General features: G+C 37.9%; 1 protein-coding gene across 5 annotated transcripts in view; it reads left to right on the forward strand.

Moving 5' to 3' along the window:
* The window catches only part of LOC111160945 (ATRX, chromatin remodeler), a 298,603-nt gene that overhangs the window by 155,370 nt on the left and 120,479 nt on the right, over window positions 1-22,754 (forward strand). For all 5 annotated transcript variants that reach the window (XM_022524346.1, XM_022524345.1, XM_022524347.1 and 2 more), the window contains 2 exons: window positions 17,467-17,608; window positions 18,670-18,779. In XM_022524346.1, the coding sequence (XP_022380054.1) occupies window positions 17,467-17,608; window positions 18,670-18,779 (252 nt within the window). The remainder of the gene's footprint in view (window positions 1-17,466; window positions 17,609-18,669; window positions 18,780-22,754) is intronic.

The following is a 22,754-nucleotide window of genomic DNA, read 5'->3' on the forward strand; positions in this document are numbered from 1 at the left end:
GATGCACCCTTTTTTTTTTAAAAGATTTTATTTATTTATTTGACAGAAATCACAAGTAGGCAGAGAGGCAGGCAGAGAGAGAGAGGAGGAAGCAGGCTCCCCACTGAGCAGAGAGCCCGATGTGGGGCTCAGTCCCAGGACCCTGGGATCATGACCTGAGCCAAGGGCAGAGGCTTTAACCCACTGAGCCACCCAGGTGCCCCTAGTGATGCACCCTTTTATCTCTAACTTTCCTTCGTCTGAAATCTTACCTCCTTTATGTGTTAATAATATTTTCTATTCCATCTCTCTTTTCCAATGTTTTATTATGAAAAGTTCCAGCACACAGCACGGTGAACAGAATTTCACAGTAATTTCCCATAACTTACCTCCTTGAGTCTTCCATTAATGTTTTAGTATACTTGATTTATTACATTTCTGTTTATCTGCTAAGTTCTCTATCCATTATTACACATCTTATGCATTTTAGTGTCAATTATAGACATCATTTCACTTAACCCAAATGGTTTAGCATGCATATCTTTTTTAAAAATTAAAAAAGAATTTCATGTAGGCTCCATGCAATATGGGGCTTGAACTCACAACCATGAGATCAAGACATGAGCTGAGATAAAAGTTGGACACTTACCCAACTGAGCCACCTAGGCATCCTTAGCATGCATATTGTGAGCTGGAATTTGTAAAAATTTACAAGCTTTCCTTTTTATATAGAATTTACATTTAGGGAAATGTACTAATGTTAAGTGTACATTTCTTTTCAACATACCATGGAATGCACAGATCTTTCTTACATATTTTTGTGGTTTTCTTCAGCTTGCTTTTTTCCTTTTCCTTACTGTTTGGAAAGTTATACCTGTTGTGTCTGCCCTTAACTGTGGTACAACTTAACGGTTGAATGGGTATAGTACCATCAGTCCTCACCATTTCTAAATCTTCTTTAGAGGGACAGTTTGGTTGTTTGAACATTTTTCACTAAATGGGATATTCTTGTTACATATTAGAATGACTTTTGTTGTGCTTCTTTGGCTCCTTTTATTAAAAAAAAATATTTACTGAGGCACCTGAGTGGCTCAGTTAAGTGTCTGACTCTTGACTTTGGCTCAGGTCACGATCTCAACATTGTGAGATTGAGCCTCACATTGGGCTCCGTGCTGGGCGTGGAGCCTGCTTAAGATTCTTTAGCTCCCTTCCTCTCTCCCTTTTTTTCTGTCTCTCCTGCTCCCCTACCCTCTGCCAAATTATTTACAATTTAAGTGTTTTAAGTGCACAGTTCAAAGAAGTGCATTCACAGTGTCGTGCAGTCATCATCACCATTTGTTTTCATGAACTTACCATTATCCTAAACAGAAGGTACGTATCAAAAAATAAACGAGTTCTTCCCAGCCCCCTTTAACCTCTCTTTTATTTTCTGTCTCAAGTATTTGTCTGTTCTATGTACCTCATATAAATGGAATCACACAGTATTTGTCCTTTTCTTTCCAGCTTATTTCACATGACATGTTTTCAAGATTCCTCCATTTTATTAACTAACAGAATTTCATTACTTTCTAAAGGATGATTAATATGTGGTATACATGTATCATATTATATTTATCCATTTATCTGTCAATGGATATTTGGGTTTCTTCCACCTTTTGGCTGTTGTGAATAATGCTGCTATAAACATGGGTATACGAGTATCTCTTTAAGTTCTTGCTTTCCATTCCGTTGCATATATACACAGATGTGGAATTGCTGAACATAATGTAATTCTGGATGAAATTTTTTGAGGAATTGCCATACCACTTTCCACAACACCTGCACCTTCTGTGTTGCCACCAGCAATGCATACAAGTTTTAATTTCTCCACATTTTCACCAAAAATTTTTTTTCTTTTCTTTTTTCTTTCTTTTATTTTCTGTTTTTATTTTTTATTTTTTATTTTTTTTTTGGGGCAGTGGATGTGAAGTGAAGTCTTATGGTTTTGATTTGCATTTCCTATATGACTAATGATGTTGAACATGGTTTTTCACATGCATATCAGCCATTTGTATAATTTCTTTGAAAAATGTATATTTAAGGTATTTGATGTTTTTATTTTTCTACTTTATTTTTTTTTCTTTTCAAACTTTTATTTAAATTTTTTTTAAGATTTTATTTATTTGACAGACAGAGATCACAAGTAGGCAGAGAGGCAGGCAGAGAGAGAGGAAGGGAAGCAGGCTCCGTGCTGCTGAGCAGAGAGCCCGATGTGGGGCTTGATCCCAGGACCCTGAGATCATGACCTGAGCCAAAGGCAGAGGCTTAACCCACTGAGACACCCAGGTGCCCCCAAACTTTTATTTAAATTCTAGTTAATGTAGAGTACAGTGTTGGTTTCAGGAATGGAATTAAGTGATTTGGCACGTACATACAAAACCCGATGCTGTTCATATCAAGTGCTCTCCTCAATACCTGTCATCCTTCTAATTCATCCCCTACACGCCTCCATCCATCACCCCAGATATTTGTACTCTATCTTAAAGAGTCTCTCTTTCTCTTTTTTAAAGATAATATTTATTTATTTGAGAGAGAGAGAAAGCATAAACAGGGGGAGAAGGAGAAGCAGACTCCCTGCTGAGCTAGGAGCCCAATGCAGGGTTTGATCCCAGGACCCTGTGGCCATGACCTGAGCTGAATTGAAGACAGATGCTTAAGTGACTGAGCCACTGAGGCTCCCCTCTTTAAGAGTCTCTTATGGCTTGTTTCCCTCTCTCCTTATTTTTTTATTTTCCCCTCCCACATATTCATCTGTTTTGTTTCTTAAATTCCACATATGTGTGAAATGTATTTGTCTTTCTTTGACTTATTGCACATAATATGCTCTAGCTACATTATGTCTTTGCAAATGGCAACATTTCATTCTTTCTCTTAGCTGAGTAATATTCCATTGTATATATATACCACATCTTCTTTAGCCATTCATCAGTGGATGGACATTTGGGCTCTCTCCATGATTTGGCTATGTACACCTTCACATCTGTATTTTGTATCCTTTGAGTAAATACCTAGTAGTCCAATTGCTGGATTGTATGGTAGTTCTATTTTTTACTTTTTGAGGAATCTCCATAATTTTCTCCAGCGTTTCTACACCAATTTGCATTCCCACCAAGTGCAAAACAGTTCCCCTTTCTCTGCATCCTCGCCAACACCTGTTTTAGCTTGGTGTTGTTAATTTTAGGCATTCTGACAAGTGTGAGGTAGTATCTCATCTTGGTTTTGATTTGTATTTCCCTGATGATAAGTGATGTTCTGCATCCTTTCATGTGTCTGTTAGTTTTGTTTTCATTTTTCTGATAGTTTTTTCTGATTTTTTTTGTGATTTCTTATTTGACCTGTTTTTTTTTTAAGTGTGTCTTGCTTAATTTCCACATATTTGCATTTTTTCCAGTTTTGCTTCTGTTACTGATTTCTAGCTTCTTTCAATTTTGAGCAGAAAAGATACTTTTTATGATTTCAGTCCTTTATAATTTTTTAAGGCTAGTTTTGTGCCCCAACATGTGGTTTGTCTTTTTTAATGTTTCACATATACTTGTGAAAATTTGTATCCTGCTATTGTGTGAATGTTACCTATATATCTGTTATGGTAAATTGTTTTATCATGTTTTCAAGTTCTAATTCTGACTGATCTTTTTTGGCTTGTTTTATGCATTATTGAAAGTTGGGTGTTTGTGTCTCCAAACTATTATTATAGAACTCCTTTTAATTCTGTCAGTGTTTGTTTCATATATCTTGGTGCTCTGTTGTTGGTGCATTTATATTTATGAGTGTTCTATCTTCTTGATAAATTGATTCTTTTATCAATGTACAGTATCTTTTTGCCAATTAAAATAGTTTGTTGACTTAAGGTCCATTTGTCTGATGTCTGTGTAGTCACCCCTGCTTTCTTAGTTACAGTTTTCATGAAATATATTTTATCATTCTTTCTTTTTCAGCTTATTTGTGTCTTTTAATCTAAGTTGAATCTTTTGTAGGTGACCAGCATTTACATCATCTTTTAATACATTTTCTCAATCTATGTCCCTTAATTGAGGGTTTAATCCATCTGTATGTTAAGTAAGTATTGATGAGTAAGAATTTACTTTTGCCATTTTGGTACCTTTTGTTTGTCTTACTGCTTTTTTTCATCATTTTCTCCATTGCTGCCTTCTTTTTTTTTATTTTATTTTTTTTTAAAGATTTTATTGATTTATTTGACAGAGATCACAGGCAGGCAGAGAGGCAGGCAGAGAGAGGAGGAAACAGGCTCCCTGCTGAGCAGAGAGCCCGATGCGGGGCTCGATCCCAGGACCCTGAGATCATGACCTGAGCCGAAGGCAGAGGCTTCAACCCACTGAGCCACCCAGGCGCCCCAACTGCCTTCTTTTTTTATTTGTCTTTTTCAAACAGGGACACATTGTGACTCCCATCTCATTTTTGTGTATAGTCATTAGATATTTTCTTCATGGTTATTATCATGGTATTAAATATCATATCAAATATCCTAATGTCATAATGGCCTGTTTCGAATTGATATGAACTTAATTGAATCATATACAAAGCTGTAGTTTTCTATAGCTCTGTTTCTCATGTTACAAATTACATTTCTATACATTTTATGCCTAGTAACATATTCTAAATATCTTTTTTGCTTTTGTCCTTTAAATACATAGAGAACAAACCTAGAGTTACAAACCAAAATTCCAATTGTAGTGGGTTTTATATTTTCCCCTATATGTATCTTTTCCATAGATACTTACTTCTTCATACATCTTTTGTGTGACTATATAGCATTCCTTTCATTTTAACCTGAACGCCTTCCTTTAGCATTTCTTGTCTAGTTTTTTTTTTTTAAAGATTTTATTTATTTGACAGACAGATCACAAGTAGGCAGAGAGGCAGGCAGAGAGAGAGGAGGAAGCAGGCTCCCCACTGAGCAGAGAGCCCGATGTGGGGCTCGATCCCAGGACCCCGGGATCATGACCTGAGCCGAAAGCAGAGGCTTTAACCCACTGAGCCACCCAGGCACCCTCCTTGTCTAGTTTTAATGAACTCCCTCAATTTAGGAATGTTTCAATTTCTCCCTCTTTTTTGAAAGATATTTTGTTTGCTAGGAATTTCTCAGCTGACAATTATTTTATTTGAACACTTTAAAATATATTATCTGGGTGCTTGGGTGGCACAGTCAGATAAACATTCGACTCTTGGTTTCAGCTCAGGTCACGATCTCTGGATCATGAAATCGTGTCCTACCCACATTGGGTTCCATTGTTTGCATGCAGTCTGCTTAAGACTTTCCCTCCCTCTACCCCACCTCCTCGCACATGCTCGCTCTCGCTCACTCTAAGAAATCAATCAATCAATCTTGTCTCTCTTTTAAAAAAATTCTATTAAAAAATACTGTAACACCACCTTTTGGCCTCCAAGTTTCTGATGAGAAGTCAGCTGATAATGTTATTGATAATCTTTATATCTGACAGGTTCTCTCTAGCTCCTTTCAAAATTCTCTTTGTCTTTGGCCTTCAGAGCTTTGAGTATAATGTGCTCAGTCTGGGTCTCTTTTAGTTTATCTCATTTCTAGTTTGTTGCATTCCTTGGATTTGTAGATTCTGGGCTTCACTCAATGTTTTGGAGTTTAGGGCCAGTATTTCCTCACATAATCATTCTGCCCCTTTCTCATTCTCTTCTTTGACTCTCATTATGTATATGTTGGTCCACTTGATGGTGTCCCACAAATCCCTAGTCTCATTTTTCTTCATTCTTTTTTCTTTCTGTTCTGTAGGTTTATAATTTCAGTTGCCACCTTCATGTTTGTTAATTATTCTGTATGTTCATACTATTGTTAAATCCCTTTTGTATTTTTTTAAAGATTTTATTTATTTATTTGACAGAGATCACAAGTAGGCAGAGGCAGGCAGAGAGAGAGAAGGGGAAGCAGGCTCCCCGCTGAGCAGAGAGCCCGATGTGGGGCTCGATCCCAGGACCCCGGGATCATGACCTGAGCCAAAGGCAGAGACTTTAACCCACTGAGCCACCCAGGCTCCCCTTTTTGTATTTTTTTTAAAGTATAGTTGACACACAGTGTTTTAGTTGTTTTAGGTGAACAATGTAGTGATTCAACAACTTTGCATTATAGTATGCCTAACATCACTGATCATCAGGGAACTGTACATCAAAGCTACGTTGAGATATCACCTCATACCTGTCAGGATGACTAAAATGAAAAACACAAGAAACAAAAGGATTGGCAAGGCTGTGGAGAAAAATGAACCCCCCTTGCACTGTTGATGGGAATGCAAATTGTTGAAGCCTTTTTGGAAAACAGTATGGAAGTTTTTCAAAAAATTAAAAATAGTGCTACCCTATGATTCAGGAATCACACTACTGGGTACTTACCCCCAAAATATGAAAGCACTAATTCAGGGGGATACATGCACCCCTATGTTAATTACAGCATTATTTACAGTAGCCAAACTATGAAAGCAGCTTGAGTGTCCCTTAATAGATGAGTGGATAAGAAAAAGTGTTATATATATACATGGATTATTATTCAGATATAAAAAGAATGAAATCTTGCCATTTGCAATGACATGCTAGGGATAGCGAGTATAACGCTGTTCGAAATACGTCAGCTAGAGAAAGACAAATACCATGTGATTTCACTCATATGTCACATTTAAGAAACAAAACAGAAGAGTAAAGGGAAAAAAGAGGAGAGAAACCAAGAAACAGACTCTCTTAACTATAGAGAACAAACTGATGGTTACTAGAGGGGAGGTGGGCAGGGGTTTGGAGGAAATAGGGGATGAGGAATTAAGAGTACACTTATGATGGTGAAAATAATGATGAGAAAGATAAATTATCTCCTCCTATATTCAGAATGAAGATTGACTAATTCTCAATCCAAAGACATCACTTAGTAACAAAAATATCATGCAAATCACTAATGAACATATGGTCCCAAGGTCTTAATTACAGCGATGTGTATTATTTTTCTAGTGATGCGTTAAGATATTATCAAAAACTTATCCTCTTAAAACAAGACAACATTATAATCTCATAGTCCTATAAGTTAGGAATTTCAGAGTGGCTTAACCGAGAGTATGGCTCTACTGGGTAACCTGCTCAGTGTCTCACTGAGTAGATACTAAATTGTTACCCAGAGTTCAGATTTTCATATAAGACTTTGTGTCCCTTTTAAGCTCCTTTTTTTGGTCAGAATTCAGTTTTTTTGTAGTTGTAGCATGGAGGTCCTTAGCTCCTAGACACTTTTCTACAAAATCGCTTTAAGACTGTTAAGAGAGGATTTCTTACACTTCAGTCTTTTAAAGGGCTAGACTTGATTAGCTCTGGCCCACCTAGGAGAACCCTCTTTCTGATTAAGTCAAACCCAACTGATTACTAACTCAGTTATGGGAATGATATCCCATCATATTTACAGATCTCAACCACAATGAAAGGCATTGGACTATACAGGATGTGTACACTAGAGGATGGGATCTTAGGAACCATTTTTATGATTCTGCCTGCTACATCTTGCAAAAAGAACAAGACATTTGGGAATTTTTGATTTTGTTTAATGGATTTACCCAAGTGATATGAAGCTTGGATACAATCCAAACTAGAATACTATAAAAATTTAGTGAATATTTAGTCTTTGTCAGTTACCTTGCATAGATTGTCTTATTTAATCTCCACAACAACAACATAAGGGCTGTGTATAATCTTTCCCAGTTTGTAGATGAAAAAACTGAAGCTAAGAGGGTTTAAGTAACTTGTTAAAATGGAGTTTGGATCAAAATGGTCCATGGTATTTATACTCCACCATGGTGTAACCTAGTATTAATCTTGATTTCTATATCATTAGCATTTGTATGTAAGTGCAGTTTCCAGGAAATTTACCACAAATTTGTGACTTACATTATAATTGTTTATATCCAGTAACGATAATGTAGTTACAGTTTATTTTATTTTTTTTTAAAGATTTTATTTATTTATTTGACAGAGAGAAATCACAAGTAGGCAGAGAGGCAGGCAGAGAGAGAGGAGGAAGCAGGCTCCCCGCTGAGCAGAAAGCCCGATGTGGGGCTCGAACCCAGGACCTGGGATCATGACCTGAGCCGAAGGCAGCGGCTTAACCCACTGAGCCACCCAGGCGCCCCTGTAGTTACAGTTTAAAAAAGAGAGTGTTCTTTTAAAGAGACATTTAAAAACATTTACAGATGAAATTCCATGCTTTCTGACATTTGCTTCAAAATCATTTGTGGAGTATGAGGAGTTGGAGAATGAGTAGGAGGCTGTTAGTGAAAAAAAAAAAAGTGACCAGAAGTTGATAATATTTGATATTGTTGGATAATGGGGAACAGGGTTTATTATGCTGTTCTACTTTTTCTTACATTTGAAAATTTCCATGGTGAATATTATGTAATTGATTGTTACAATTCTTTTTTTTAATCATTGTATCTTTCTTTTTTTTAAAATAGTTTATTTTTTATTAGCATATAATGTATTATTGGCCCCAGGGGAACAGGTCTGTGAATCACCAGGTTTACACACTTCACAGCACTCACCATAGCACATACCTTCCCCAGTGTCCATAACCCAACCACCCACTCCCTGCCCCCCGTCCCCCCCAGCAACCCTCAGTTTGTTTTGTGAGATTAAAAGTCTCTTATGGTTTGTCATCCTCCCGATCCCATCTTCTTTCATTTTTTCGTTCCCTACTTCCCAAACCCCCCACTTTGCCTCTCAAATTCTTCATATCAGGGAGATCATATGATAATTGTCTTTCTCTGATTGACTTATTTCGCTCAGCATAATACCCTATAGTTCCATCCACATCATTGCAAAAGGCAAGATTTCATTTTGCTTTGATGGCTGTATAGTATTCCAGTGTGTATATATATACCACATCTTCTATATCCATTAATCCACTGATGGACATCTAGATTCTTTCCATAGTTTGGATATTGTGGACATTGTTGCTATAAAAATTTGGGTGCAGATGCCCCTTTGGATCACTACATTTGTGTCTTTATGGTAAATACCCAGAGGCGCGATTGCTGGGTCATAGGATAGCTCTATTTTCAACTTTTTGAGGAACCTCCATGCTGTTTTCCAGAGTGGCTGCACCAGCTTGCATTCCCACCAACAGTGTAGGAGGGTTCCCCTTTCTCCTCGTCCTCACCAGCATCTGTCATTTCCTGACTTAATTTTAGCCATTCTGACTGGTATGAGGTGGTATCTCATTGTGGTTTTGATTTGTATTTCCCTGATGCCGAGTGATGTGAAGCACTTTCTTATGTGTCTGTTGGCCATCTGGATGTCTTTGCAGAAATGTCTGTTCATGTCCTCTGCCCATTTCTTGAATGGATTATTTGTTTTCTGGCTGTTGACTTTGATAAGTTCTTTAGAGATTTTGGATAGTAGCCCTTTATCTGATACGTCATTTGCAACTATCTTCTCCCATTCTGTCAGTTGCCTTTTGATTTTGTTGACTGTCTCCTTTGCTGTGCAAAAGCTTTTGATCTTGATGAAGTCCCAATAGTTCATTTTTGCTCTTGCTTCCCTTGCCTTTGGCAATGTGTCTAGGAAGAAGTTGGTGTTTCTGAGGTCAAAGACATTGCTGCCTGTGTTTTCCTCAAAGATTTTGGCAGATCCCTGTCTCACATTGAGGTCTTTCATCCATTTTGAGTCTGCTTTTGTTTGTGGTGTAAGGAAATGGTCCAGTTTCATTCTTCTGCATGTGGCTGTCCAATTTTCCCAACACCATTTATTGAAGAGACCATCTCTTTTTTATTGGACATTCTTTCCTGCTTTGTCAAAAATTAGTTGACCATAGAGTTGAGGGTCTATTTCTGGGTTCTCTATTCTGTTCCATTGATCTATGTGTGTATTGTTGTACCAGTACCATACTGTCTTGATGATGACAGCTTTGTAATAGAGCTTAAGTCTGGAATTGTGATGCCACCAACTATGGCTTTTTTTCCCAGTATTCCTCTGGCTATTTGAGTTTTTTTCTGGTTCCATATAAAATTTTAGGATTATTTGTTCCATTTCTTTGAAAAAAATGGATGGTATTTGGATAGGGATTGCATTAAATGTGTAGATTGCTTTAGATAGAATAGACATTTTCACAATATTTATTCTTCCAATCCAGGAGCATGGAACATTTTTCCATTTCTTTGTGTCTTCCTCAATTTCTTTCATGAGTATGTAGTAGTTTTCTGAGTACAGATTGCCTCTTTGGTTAGGTTTATTCCTAGGTATCTTATGGTTTTGGGTGCAATCGTAAATGGGATCAACTCCTTCATTTCTCTTTCTTCTGTCTTGTTGTTGGTGTATAGAAATGCAACTGATTTCTGTGCATTGACTTTATATCCTGACAGTTTACTGAATTCCTGTACAAGTTCTAGAAGTTTTGGAGTGGAGTCTTTTGGGTTTTCCACATAAAGTATCATATCATCTGCAAAGAGTGAGAGTTTGACTTCTTTGCTGATTCAGATGCCTTGAATTTCTTTTTGTTGTCTGATTGCTGAGGCTAGGACTTCTAGTACTATGTCGAATAGCAATGCTGATAGTGGACATCCCTGCCGTGTTCCTGACCTTAGCGGAAAAGCTCTCAGTTTTTCCCCATTGAAAATGATATTCGCTGCAGATTTTTCATAGATGGCTTTGATGATACTGAGGTATTGTACCCTCTATCCCTACACCTTGAAGAGTTTTGATCAAGAAAGGATGCTGTACTTTGTCAAATGCTTTTTCAGCATCTATTGAGAGTATCATGTGGTTCTTATTCTTTATTTTATTAATGTATTGTATTACATTGATGTGCAGATATTGAACCTACCTTGCAGCCCAGCAATAAATCCCACTTGGTCATAGTGAATAGTCCTTTTAATGTACTGTTGGATCGTATTGGCTAGTATTTTGGTGAGAATTTTCGCATCTGTATTCATGAAGGATATTGGTCTGTAATTCTCTTTTTTGATGGGGTCTTTGTCTGGTTTTGGGATTAAGGTATTGCTGGCCTCATAAAATGAGTCTGGAAGTTTTCCTTCCATTTCTTTTTTTGAAACAGTTTTAGGAGAATAGGAATTAATTCTTCTTTAAATGTTTGGTAGAATTTCCCTGGGAAGTGCTTTGGCCATGGGCTCTTGTTTTTTGGAAGATTTGTAATGACTGCTTCAGTCTCCTTACTGTTTATGGGTCTGTTTGAGTTTTCTATTTCTTCCTGGTTCAGTCTTGGTATTTTATGCGTCTCTAGGAATGCATCCATTTCTTCTAGATTGTCAAGTTTGCTGGCATATAGTTGCTCATAATATGTTTTTATAATTGTATTTCTTTGGTGTTGGTTGTGATCTCTCCCTTTTCATTCATGATTTTATTTATTTGGGTCCTTTCTCTTTTCTTTTTGATAAGTCTGGCCAGGGGTTTATCAATCCTATTAATTCGTTCAAAGAACCAGCTCCTAGTTTCATTGATTTGTTTCTGTTTCATTGATTTCTGCTCTGATCTTCATTATTCTCTTCTGCTGGGTTTAGGCTTTCTTTGCTGTTCTTTCTCCAGCTCCTTTAGGTGTAGGGTTAGGTTGTGTATTTGAGACCTTGTTTCTTGAGAAAGGCTTGTGTTGCTATATATTTTCCTCTCAGGACTGCCTTTGCTGTGTCCCATTGATTTTGAACAGTTGTATTTTCGTTATCATTTGCTTCCATGGATTTTTCAATATTCTTCTTTAATTTCCTGGTTGACCTATTCATTCTTTAGTAGGATGCTCTTAAGCCTCCAGGTATTTGGGTTCTTTCCAAATTTCCTCTTTTGATTGAGTTCTAGCTTCATAGCATCGTGGTCTGAAAATATGCAGGGAATGATCCCAGTCTTTTGGTACAGGTTGAGACCTCATTTATGACCCAGGATGTGATCTATTCTGGAGAACGTTCCATGTGCACTGGAGAAGAATGTGTATTCTGTTGCTTTGGGATGGAATGTTCTGAATATATCTGTGATGTCCATCTGGTCCTGTGTCATTTAAGACCTTTTTTTCCTTGTTGAGCTTTTGCTTGGATGATCTGTCCATTTCACTGAGGGGCGTGTTAAAGTCCCCTGCTATTGTATTTTTGTCGATGTGTTTCTTTGATTTTGTTATTAATTGGTTTATATAGTTGGCTGCTCCCATGTTAGGGGCATAGATGTTTAAAATTGTTAGATCTTCTTGTTGGACAGACCCTTTGAGTATGGTATAGTGTCCTTCCTCATCTCTTATTATAGTCTTTGGCTTAAAATCTAATTGATGTGATAGAAGGATTGCCACCCCAGCTTTCTTCTGATGTCCATTAGCATAGTAAATTGTTTTCCAACCTGTCACTTTAAATCTGGAGGTGTCTTTTGGTCTTACATGAGTTTCTTGTAGACAGCATATTGATGGGTTTTGTGTTTTTATCCATTCTGATACCCTGTGTCTTTTGATTGGAGCATTTAGCCCATTTACATTCAGGGTAACTATTGAAAGATGGGAATTTAGTGCCATTGTATTGCCTGTAAGGTGACTGTTACTTTATATTGCCTCTGTTCCTTTCTGATCTACTACTTTTAGGGTCTCTCTTTGCTTAGAGGACCCCTTTCAATATTTTCTGTAGAGCTGGTTTGGTGTTTGCAGATTCTTTCAGTTTTTGTTTGTCCTGGAAGCTTTTAATCTCTCCTTCTATTTTCAGTCATAGCCTAGCTGGATATCGTATTCTTGGCTGCATGTTTTTCTCATTTAGTGCTCTGAATATATCATTCCAGTTCTTTCTGGCCTGCCAGGTCTCTGTGGATAAGTATGCTGCCAACCTAGTATTTTTTACCATTGTATGTTACAGACTTTTTGTCCCAGGCTGCTTTCAGGATTTTCTCTTTGTCACTAAGGCTTGTATGGTTTACTATTAGATGACGGGGTATGGACCTATTCTTACTGATTTTGAGGGGGGTTCTCTGCACCTCCTGGATTTTGATGCTCATTCCCTTTGCCATATTAGGGAAATTCTCTACAATAATTCTCTCCAATATACCTTCTGCTCCCTTCTCTCTTCCTTCTTCTTCTGGAATCCCAATTATTCTGATATTGTTTCGTCTTATGGTATCACTTATCTCTCGAATTCTCCCCTCGTGGTCCAGTAGTTATTTGTCTCTCTAGTGCTCAGCTTCTTTATTCTTCATCATTTGGTCTTCTATATCACTAATTCGTTTTTCTGCCTCGTTTATCCTAGCAGTAAGAGACTCCATTTTTGATTGCACCTCATTAATAGCTTTTTTGATTTCAACTTGGTTAGATTTTAGTTCTTTTATTTCTCCAGAAAGGCCTTTATTTCTCCAGACAGAGTTCCTCTAATATCTTTCTTGCCTTTTTCAAGCCCAGCTAGCACCTTGCGAATCGTCATTCTGAACTCTAGATCTGGCGTATTACCAATGTGTGTATTGATTGGGTCCCTAATCGGGTACTGCCTCTTGTTCTTTTTTTTGTGTTGAGTTTTTCCCCCTTGTCATTTTATCCAGATAAGAATATATGAATGAGAGAATAAATTGCTGAAAGGGTGGGAAAGACCCCAGAAAAATGTGTTTTAACCAAATCAGAAGAGATCCCAAATCGTGGGGAGAAGAAAGGGGATAAAAAGAAGTCCAAAAAAATTTAAAGAAAATTAAAGAAGAAAGATATATAATAATTAGACTGGTGAATAGAACAGAGATACCCACTTGATTTTGGGTATATTTCGGTCTCTTAACAGAAACTACTTCCCAAAATTTTAAAGAAAGAAAAACTTAAACACACACACACACACACACACACACACACACACACACACACACAATAAGGGTAAACATGATGAAGGGATGGAATATGACTGTGAAGATGAAAATTTAAAAAAATTCTAAAGAAGGAGTTGATAAGGTAAGTTGGTTGGGAAAAGAAAGAAAAAGAAAGTGGAGAGATATTGGTCAGGCTGAAGACTATAACAAACCCTTGCTAGATTTAGGGTATATTTTGATCTATTAGAAGAAGTTGTATCCCAAAATTTTTTAGAAGAAAAAACCCTATGTGTATGCAAAAGATAAAGTTAGATACAATGACAGATAAAATATGACTATAATTATAAAGGTTCAAAAAGATTTTTTAAGAAAGGTATTGTTAAGATAAACTAGTTAAAAAGCGTTAAAAGAGGATCGAGTAAAAGTTAAAAAAATTAGAATAAGAAAAAAAATTTTTAATTTAATTAAGTTTTTAAGAGTGCACAGTCATGGGGAGAAAGCCATGAATTCCATGCTTTGCTTTCCCCTCCTCTGGAATTCCGCTGTTCTCCTTCATCAGTGAGTTTGGTCTTGGGTGTATTTCTTGCTGATCTTCTGCGGGAGCAGTCTGTGTAGTGATTCTAAAGTGTCTTTGCCCGAGGCGGAATTGCACCGCCCTTGCCAGGGGCCAGGCTAAGTAATCTGCTCTGGTTAGCTCTCTGGAGCTTTTGTTTTCTGAATGATTTCTGATTTCCGTAGAGCTCTGGTGGAACGGAATGAAAATGGTGGCCTCCCAGTCTCTGGCCTAGAGGAGCCGAGAGCTTGGGGCTCCACTCAGTGTGCCCTCAGAGAAAAGATCTCAATCACTCCTGTTTCCCTGGTGTCCGGCCACACTCTGAGCTCACCCGGTCTGTGACTGAGTATTTCTGTCTTTGGCACACAGCCCTGTTTGGAGTCTCCAATCCCAGCAGATCCTTGCCACTCTTCTGGTGGGGTCTCCCTGGATCTGCCACTTGTGGGGTCCTTGCTCAAAGAGCAGTGTCCTGACTGTGCCATGGATCACAGTTTAAGGTAACCCCAAGCTGAGAGCTCACTCCTCTGCTCCATCTTTGTAGCTGGCTTCCCTGCTCTAATACCTGCAAGCTCTGCTACCTTCAGATACCTCTGATCCTTCTGTGACCCTGTGGGACCTGAGACAATGCTGTCCCCACGAGGGCTCCACCCTCGCTTAGCCTCTGGAGTGATGTTCCTTGGTGGAGCAGACTTCTAAAAGTTCTGATTTTGTGCTCCATTGCCAGGAGCTGGCCCCTCCCACCGTGGTCTGTCTTCTGGTGCTTCAAATTCACTTCTCTGCAGGTCCTATCTTTCAGAAAGTGGTCGATTTTCTGTTTCTAGAATTGCTGCTTTTCTTCTCTTCAATCTACTGTTGGATTTGTAGGTGTTCAGAATGGTTTGATATTAGAAGAAGTTGTATCTCAAAATTTTTTAGAAGAAAACACCCTGTATGTCTCTAAGAAATAAAGTTGGTTAAAATGAAGGATAAAATATGACTATGATAATGAAGGTTCAAAAAGATTTTTTAAAGAAAAGTATTGTTAAGGTAGACTCATTAAAAAACATTAAAAGAGGAAAGAGTAAAACATATTCGCATAAGAAAAAAATTAAATTAAAATTTTAACTTTGGAAGACTAAAGAATCTTGGGGAGAAAGCCATGAATTCCATGCTTTGCTTTTCCCTCCTCTGGAATTCCGCTGTTCTCCTTGATCAGTGAGCTTGGTCTTCGTTGGATGTTCTTTCTCATTTTCTGGGGGAGGGGCCTGTTGTAGTGATTCTCAAGTGTCTTTGCCAGAGGAGGAATTGCACTGCCCTTGCCAGGGGCTAGGCTAAGTCATCTCAGGTTCGCTCTTGGGAGCTTTTTTTCCCTGAACACTTTCTGTATAGCTCTGGAGGACAGGAATGAAAATGGCGGCCTCCCAGTCTCTGGCTAGAAGAAACCAAGAGCTCAGTGCCCCACTCCTCAGTGCGCCCTTGGAGGAAAGCACTCAGTCACTCCCATCTCCCTGGTCTCTGGGCATGCTTCAATGTCACCTGGCCTGTGACCAAGCGTTTCTCTCTCTGCCACACAGCCCCGTTTGGAGTCTCCAAACCCACCAGATTCCTGCTGCTGTGGTCTTCCAGGGGGTGCTCACTCATCGGCTCCGTCTCTGTAGCCAGCTGGCTTCCCTGCTCTAATACCTGCGAACTCTGCTACATGCAGACACCCCCGATCCTTCTGTGACCCCACGGGACCTGAGACCACGCTGTCCTCATGAGGGCTCCACCCCCGCTTACCCTCTGGAGCAATGTCCCTTAGTGGAGCAGACTTTTAAAAGTTCTGATTTTGTGTTCTGTTGCTCTGCTGCTTGCCGGGAGCCAGCCTCTCCCCCCGCAGTGTATCTTTCCGTCTTTTCGGATTCACTTCTTCACACGTTCTACCTTCCAGAAAGTGGTCGATTTTCTGTTCCTAGAATTGCTGCTTTTCTCTTTGATCTCCTGTTGGATTTGTAGGTGTTCGGAATGGTTTAATAACTATCTAACTGAACTCCTGTGACCTGATGTCGTCCCAGCCTGCTCTGGGTACATTGTTACAGTTCTAAATAAGAAAGGAAATACTGGGTAAATTGTATTCCTTAAAGATCATAATGTCTGTATTTTTAAAATCATGAATCTTATAAAAAACAAAATAATGGATCTTTATTGGTTTTCATGGAATCATAAAGTCGTTTGTTAAGACAAGCACTGCCTTTGTTAAAGCAGTATTGTGTAGTGCTTAAGAGCAAGGACTCTAATATCTGATCCTCTGGGTATCATAGTGTTGTAATACTTCATAGTTGTATGACTTTGTGTAAGTTATTTAACTTCTGTGTCCTTCACTTCTTATTTGTAAAATGGGAATATTTGTACCTACCTTATACAGTTCTTGGGTGTATTATGTAATGGATAGATATTGGGATAAGACAGCAAAAAAATGTATACACATACATGTATTCACATCTATTTGTTTCTTCTTATATAAGAAACCTGAGATTATTGTTTCCCTTTTACAGTTAGAGGATATTTTATATTTTTGTAACTTTTTTTTGAGCCTGTGGTTCTCAAACCAGTGTTTCTAAAAGTTTTTCCCTTTCACAAAATATTTACATTGTTTTGCAGTGGGAATTGTTTGGCATTTTGGGTCAAACACTTCTTGTTTAGGACTTTTACGTTACTGAACATCTGTATTTACTTTCCTCTCTGCCTGTATTAAATACCACTCCTGACCAGTCATTGTGACAACCTTAAGTGCCCTTGCACATTTTCATGTGTCTTCTGGGAAGATAAAACCATCTTTGTTTGTGACCCATGTGTCTGTTAAAAATTGTAAGGTGGTACTATAGTTTATTTTAGAGTACTGGTTTTCCCACAACTGTACCTATCGTGTGTGTGAGAACTGATGAGTTAAATTACTGATATTTCCACAGTGGTTCAAAGTCTTATATAGGTATTAATTTTGGAAATCATGTATTAACCTGTGCTCTGTCCTGATCTTACTTGAACCAAAATAGTGGATGTGTGGTGCATAAATAGATATGTCTATATTTCGGAAAATTTCCCTTAATAACACTAATACTCCACCATTGCTTGAAAGATTTCTGTGAGTTAGCTAACTATAATTCCCTTTCTTATAGGTGATAGAAATTGAAGATGCTTCACCCACCAAGTGTCCAATAACAACCAAGTTGGTTTTAGATGAAGATGAAGAAACCAAAGAACCTTTAGTGCAGGTTCATAGAAATATGGTTATCAAATTGAAACCACATCAAGTAGATGGTAAGAAACAATTTTATGATGAAAACATTTTTTTTAAGTAGGCTCCCCCCAGTGCATGGAGCTCAATGTAGGGCTTGAACTCATGACCCTGAGATCAAGACCAGAGCCTAAATCAAGAGTCAGATACTTAACCAACTGAGCCAGGTGCCCCATGATTAAAGCATTTTTAATTAAGTCTTACCAGTATTTGGTGTCTCCTGTGTGCCTCACATTCTGGTAAGCACTAGAGGCACATTGGTGAGCAAAACAGACATGAACTCAGTACCCTGTAGAGCTCATAAATAAATGAGGAGAAACAATTGAATGATTGCAAAGAAAATGAGTGTTGTAGAGACAAAATAAGTGCCACATACAAATGGGTACATATTGCAAGTGGATTTCATATAGTTTGCCATGGTTGGGTAGGGGCAGCTGCAGGGTAGGGAGAGATACCACCATTAGCTAAAAGCCTTTTTTAGGAAGTTCTGTTTCAACATTTTTTTCAGGTATATTTGTTAATATTCTGACATTGGTATTTTGAAAGATACCAAATTATCCCTGTTCTCTGTCTTGTTAAAGTGGAATCAGTAAGTCAGTTTTGAGTGTGTAAGCGAAGGACTTCATAAAGGAAGTTCTACAGTTCTACTCCTTGAGTAGTGAGCCCCCTTTCTTCTTTAGTCCTTACTAGTGAATGAAAGGAGAAATGATAAATTATCTCCTGGGTAGTTTTCCTAATCAATAAACCTGAAATAATATTTGATAGGAATCTATAAATTAGAAAAAATTTTAGATAACATTTGTATATTAGATTATTCATATGTTTTTTCAGATTTTCCCAGGAAATGAAGGTTTGCTGTGATAGAATAGACAAATGAAGGAAAATTGCCCTGTTGTATGCTTCAGTTTACTATCTTTTTTTTTCCTAATTAACCTTAGGGTGGGGGGATTTCATATATACTTAAGAGATTCTTTATCTCATTTTAAGATTCTGTTTCTTAAAAGTTTTTGTTACGTTTTTGATATGTGTGTGAAGGAAGATTTTTAACTTGGATCTTTAAACTCAGTGAAGCTATCATTTTTAGGTGTTCAATTTATGTGGGATTGCTGCTGTGAATCTGTAAAAAAAACAAAGAAATCTCCAGGTTCAGGATGCATTCTAGCACACTGCATGGGCCTTGGTAAGACTTTACAGGTAAGAACATGAAGGTGTTCTGTTCTTGTGCATCCATGAATTCAGAATTATATGTTGGATTATATTCTCTGTCCCAGGCGAAGTTATAGGGTCTGGAGATACAGCAGCCAGTAAACAGGAATAACAAGAGCCCTCCCTCAGGAAGCTTATATTGTAGTGCAGTTGAGAGATTTTAATCAAATAAGAAATATGTACGTTCAGCTAGTAAGTGTTCAAAGAGAATAGAGAGGGAATGCAACTTCAAGGAGGTGCTCTATGAGCGGAGATCCTAATGAGGTGAAGGATTGGGGTTACAAGGCATTGCCAGTAAAAACTGCAAAGATTCTGAGGTGGAAATGAACTTCCTTTTTTTTAATAGTCTGTGATCCTCTAGTAATGAGAATATAAACTATTTTTCACTACTAAAATACTGAATTTCTGATTGGCAGGACTTGTGGCAGAGACAACATTAGTGAATATTTATGTATATATATTTTTGAATATATATGTAATATTTTTTTTTCTTTCTTTTTTTTTTTTTAAAAAACATTTTATTTATTTATTTGAGAGAAGAGAGAGACAGTGAGAGAGAGCATGAGCGAGGAGAAGGTCAGAGGGAGAAGCAGACTCCCCGTGGAGCTGGGAGCCTGATGCGGGACTCAATCCCAGGACTCCAGGATCATGACCTGAGCTGAAGGCAGTCGCTTAACCAACTGAGCCACCCAGGCGCCCCTATATATGTAATATTAAGCCATGAGATAATAATTACAGATTTAGTGAGTCAGAACACTTTATTTTTTTAAATTTTTTAACCATTTTAACCAATTGTTTTGGCTTTTAAGGTTCTTTTTTTGTTCCAAGATTTTATTGAAATTCAAGTTACTTAAAAATATTAATTGTTGTATTATTGTAGTATTGGTTTCAGGAGTAGAATTTAGTAACTCACCACTTACATATAACACCCAGTGCTCATCACAAGTGCCCTCCTTAATGCCCATCACCCATTTAGCCCATCCTCCCAGCCCACCCCACCTCCCTTCCAACAACCTTCTACAGTTAAGTCTCGTATGGTTTGCCTCCCTCTCAGTTTTTTTTTTAAGATTTTATTTATTTCTTTGAGAGAGCACAAGCCACGGGGAAAGGCAGAAGGAGAAGTAGGCTCCCTGCTCAGCAGGGAGCCTGATGTGGGGCTCGATCCCAGGACCTTGGGATCATGACCTGAACCAAAGGCAGGCACTTAACCAGCTGAGCCAGCCAGGCACCCCAGCCTCCCTCTCAGTTTTTACCCTATTTTTTTTTCCTTCCCTTTCACTATATTCACCTATTTTGTTTCCTAAATTCCACATATGAGTGAAGTCATTCAGTGTTTGTCTTTCTCTGACTGGCTTATTTCACTCTAGTTCCATCCATGTCCTTGCTAGTGGCAATGTGTCATTTTTTTAAAAGATTTTATTTATTTATTTGACAGAGAGAGAGAGATCACAAGTAGGCAGAGAGGCAGGCAGAAAGAGAGGGGGAAGCAGGCTCCCTGCTGAGCAGAGAGCCCAATGTGGGGCTTGATCCCAGGACTTTGAGATCGTGACCTGGCCTGAAGGCAGAGGCTCAACCCACTGAGCCACCCAGCTGCCCTGTGTCATTCTTTTTGATGGTAGAGTAATATTCCATTATATAGATATACCATATCTTAAGTATCCATTCATAGGTCAATGGACATTTGGGCTCTTTCCATAATTTGGCTATTGTTGATAGTGTTGCTGTAAACATAGGGGTGCATGTGCCCCTTCAAATCGTAGTTTTGTTATCCATTGGATAAATACCTAGTAGTACAATTGTTAGGTTGTGGGGTAGTTCTGTTTTTAACTTTTTGAGGAACCTCCATACTGTTTTCCAGAGTGGCTGCACCAGTTTGCATTCCCACCAACAGTGTAAGAACATTCCCCTTTCTCCACATCCTTGGCAACATCTGTTGTTTTCTCAGTTGTTAATTTTTGCCATTCTGACCTGTGTGAGGTCGTATCTCATTGTGGTTTTGATTTGTATTTCTCTGATGATGAGTGATGAGCATTTTTTCATGTCTTCTTTGGAGAAATCTCTGTTCATGTCTTCTGACTACTTCTTAACTGGAGTATTTATTTTTGGGGTATTCAGTTTGATAAGTTCTTTGTACAGATATTGGATGCGAGACCTTTATCTGATATGTCATTTGCAAGAATCTTCTCCCATTTGGTAGGTTGCCTTTTAGTTTTGTTGTTTCCTTTGTTGTGCGGAAGCTTTTTATCTTGATGGAGTCACAGTAGTTCATTTTTGCTTTTGTTTTCCTTATCTCTATAGAAATGTCTAGTAAGAAGTTGCTATGGCTGAGGTCAAAGATATTGCAGCCTGTTTTCTCCTCTAAGAATGTGATGGTTTTCTGTTTCACATTTAGATCTTTCATCCACTTGGAATTTATTTTTGTGTGTGGTGGAAATAAGTAGTCCAGTTTCATTCTTTGCCTGTTGCTGTCCGTTTTTCCCAGCACCATTTGTTGAAGAGACTGTCTTATTTCCATTGGATATTCCTTCCTGCTTTGTCAGTTGACCATATATTGTGGTTCCATTTCTGGGTTCTCTATTCTGTTTCATTGCTTTATGTATCTGTTTTCAGGCAAGTACCATACTGTCTTGGTGATTATAGCTTTGTAATACAGCCTGAGATCTGAAATCATGATGCCTCCAGCTTTGCTTTTCTTTTTCAAGATTGCTTTGGCTGTTTGGGGTGTTTTGTGGTTCCATACAAATTTTAGGATTGTTTGTTCTAGCTCTGTGAAAAATACTAATGGTATTTTGATAGGGATTGTGTTAAATGTGTAGATTGCTTTCAGTGATATAGACATTTCAACAATATTTGTTCTTCCTATCCATGAGAATTTTCCATTTCTTTGTGTCCTCTTCAGTGTCTTTGATAAATGTTCTGTAGTTTTCAGAGTATAAATCTTATACCTCTTTGGTTAGGCTATTCTTAGTTATCTTGTGTTTTTTGGTGCAATCATAAATTGGATCAATTCCTTGATTACTCTTTTTGCTGCTTAATTGTTGGTGTGTAGACATGGAGTAGAGTTCTGTAAATTGCTTTTATATCCTGACTTTGCTGAATTTGTGTGTCAGTTCTATCAGTTTTTTGTTGGAGTCTTTCAGGTTTTCTACAGAGTATCATGTCTGCAAAGACTGAATGTTTTCCTTCTTCCTTGCTGATTTGGATACCTTTTATTTCTTTTTGTGCTGAGACTAGACTTCCAGTTCTATGTTGAACAATAGTGGTGAGAGTGGACATCCCTGTTATGTTCCTAGCCTTAGGGGAAAACTCTTCATTTTTTCCTCATTGAGCATGAGGTTAGCTGTGAGTCTTTCATATATGGCCTTTATGATGTTGAGGTAGGTTGCAATCTATCCTTTCTTTCTTGAGGATTTTTATTAAGAAAGGATGCTGTATTTTGTCATGCCTTTTCTGCATCTGTTGCGAGGATCATATGGTTCTTATGCTTTCTTTTATTAATGTGGCATATCACGTTGATTGATTTGTAGGTGTTGAACCACCCCTGCATTGGTTTTTAAGTTTTTAATTCCATTCAGTTAATGTACAGTGTTATATTAGTTTCAGGTATACAGTATAGTTATTTACTAATTCCATACATCACTCAGTGCTCGTTATGACAAGTGCACCCCTTAGTCCCCAATATCTATTTATTCCGTCCCCTTACCACCCTCCCCTCTGGTAACCATTAGTTTGTTCTAAGTAAGGGTTTTTTTCTTAATTTGTCCCTCTCTCTTTTTTTCCCTTTGTTCATTTATTTTTTTCTTAAATTTCACATATGAGTGAAATCCTGTGGTATTTTTGTTTCTCTTACTGACTTATTACAGTTAGCATTTTGCTTTCTAGCTCCATCCATGTTGTAGCAAATTGGAAGATTTCGATATTATTTACAGCTAAATCGTATCCCAGTGTGTGTGTATGTATGTG

Source organism: Enhydra lutris, unplaced genomic scaffold (genome assembly GCF_002288905.1).
Source record: "Enhydra lutris kenyoni isolate GAN:26980312 unplaced genomic scaffold, ASM228890v2 scaffoldscaffold79, whole genome shotgun sequence".
Lineage (NCBI taxonomy): Eukaryota > Metazoa > Chordata > Mammalia > Carnivora > Mustelidae > Enhydra > Enhydra lutris.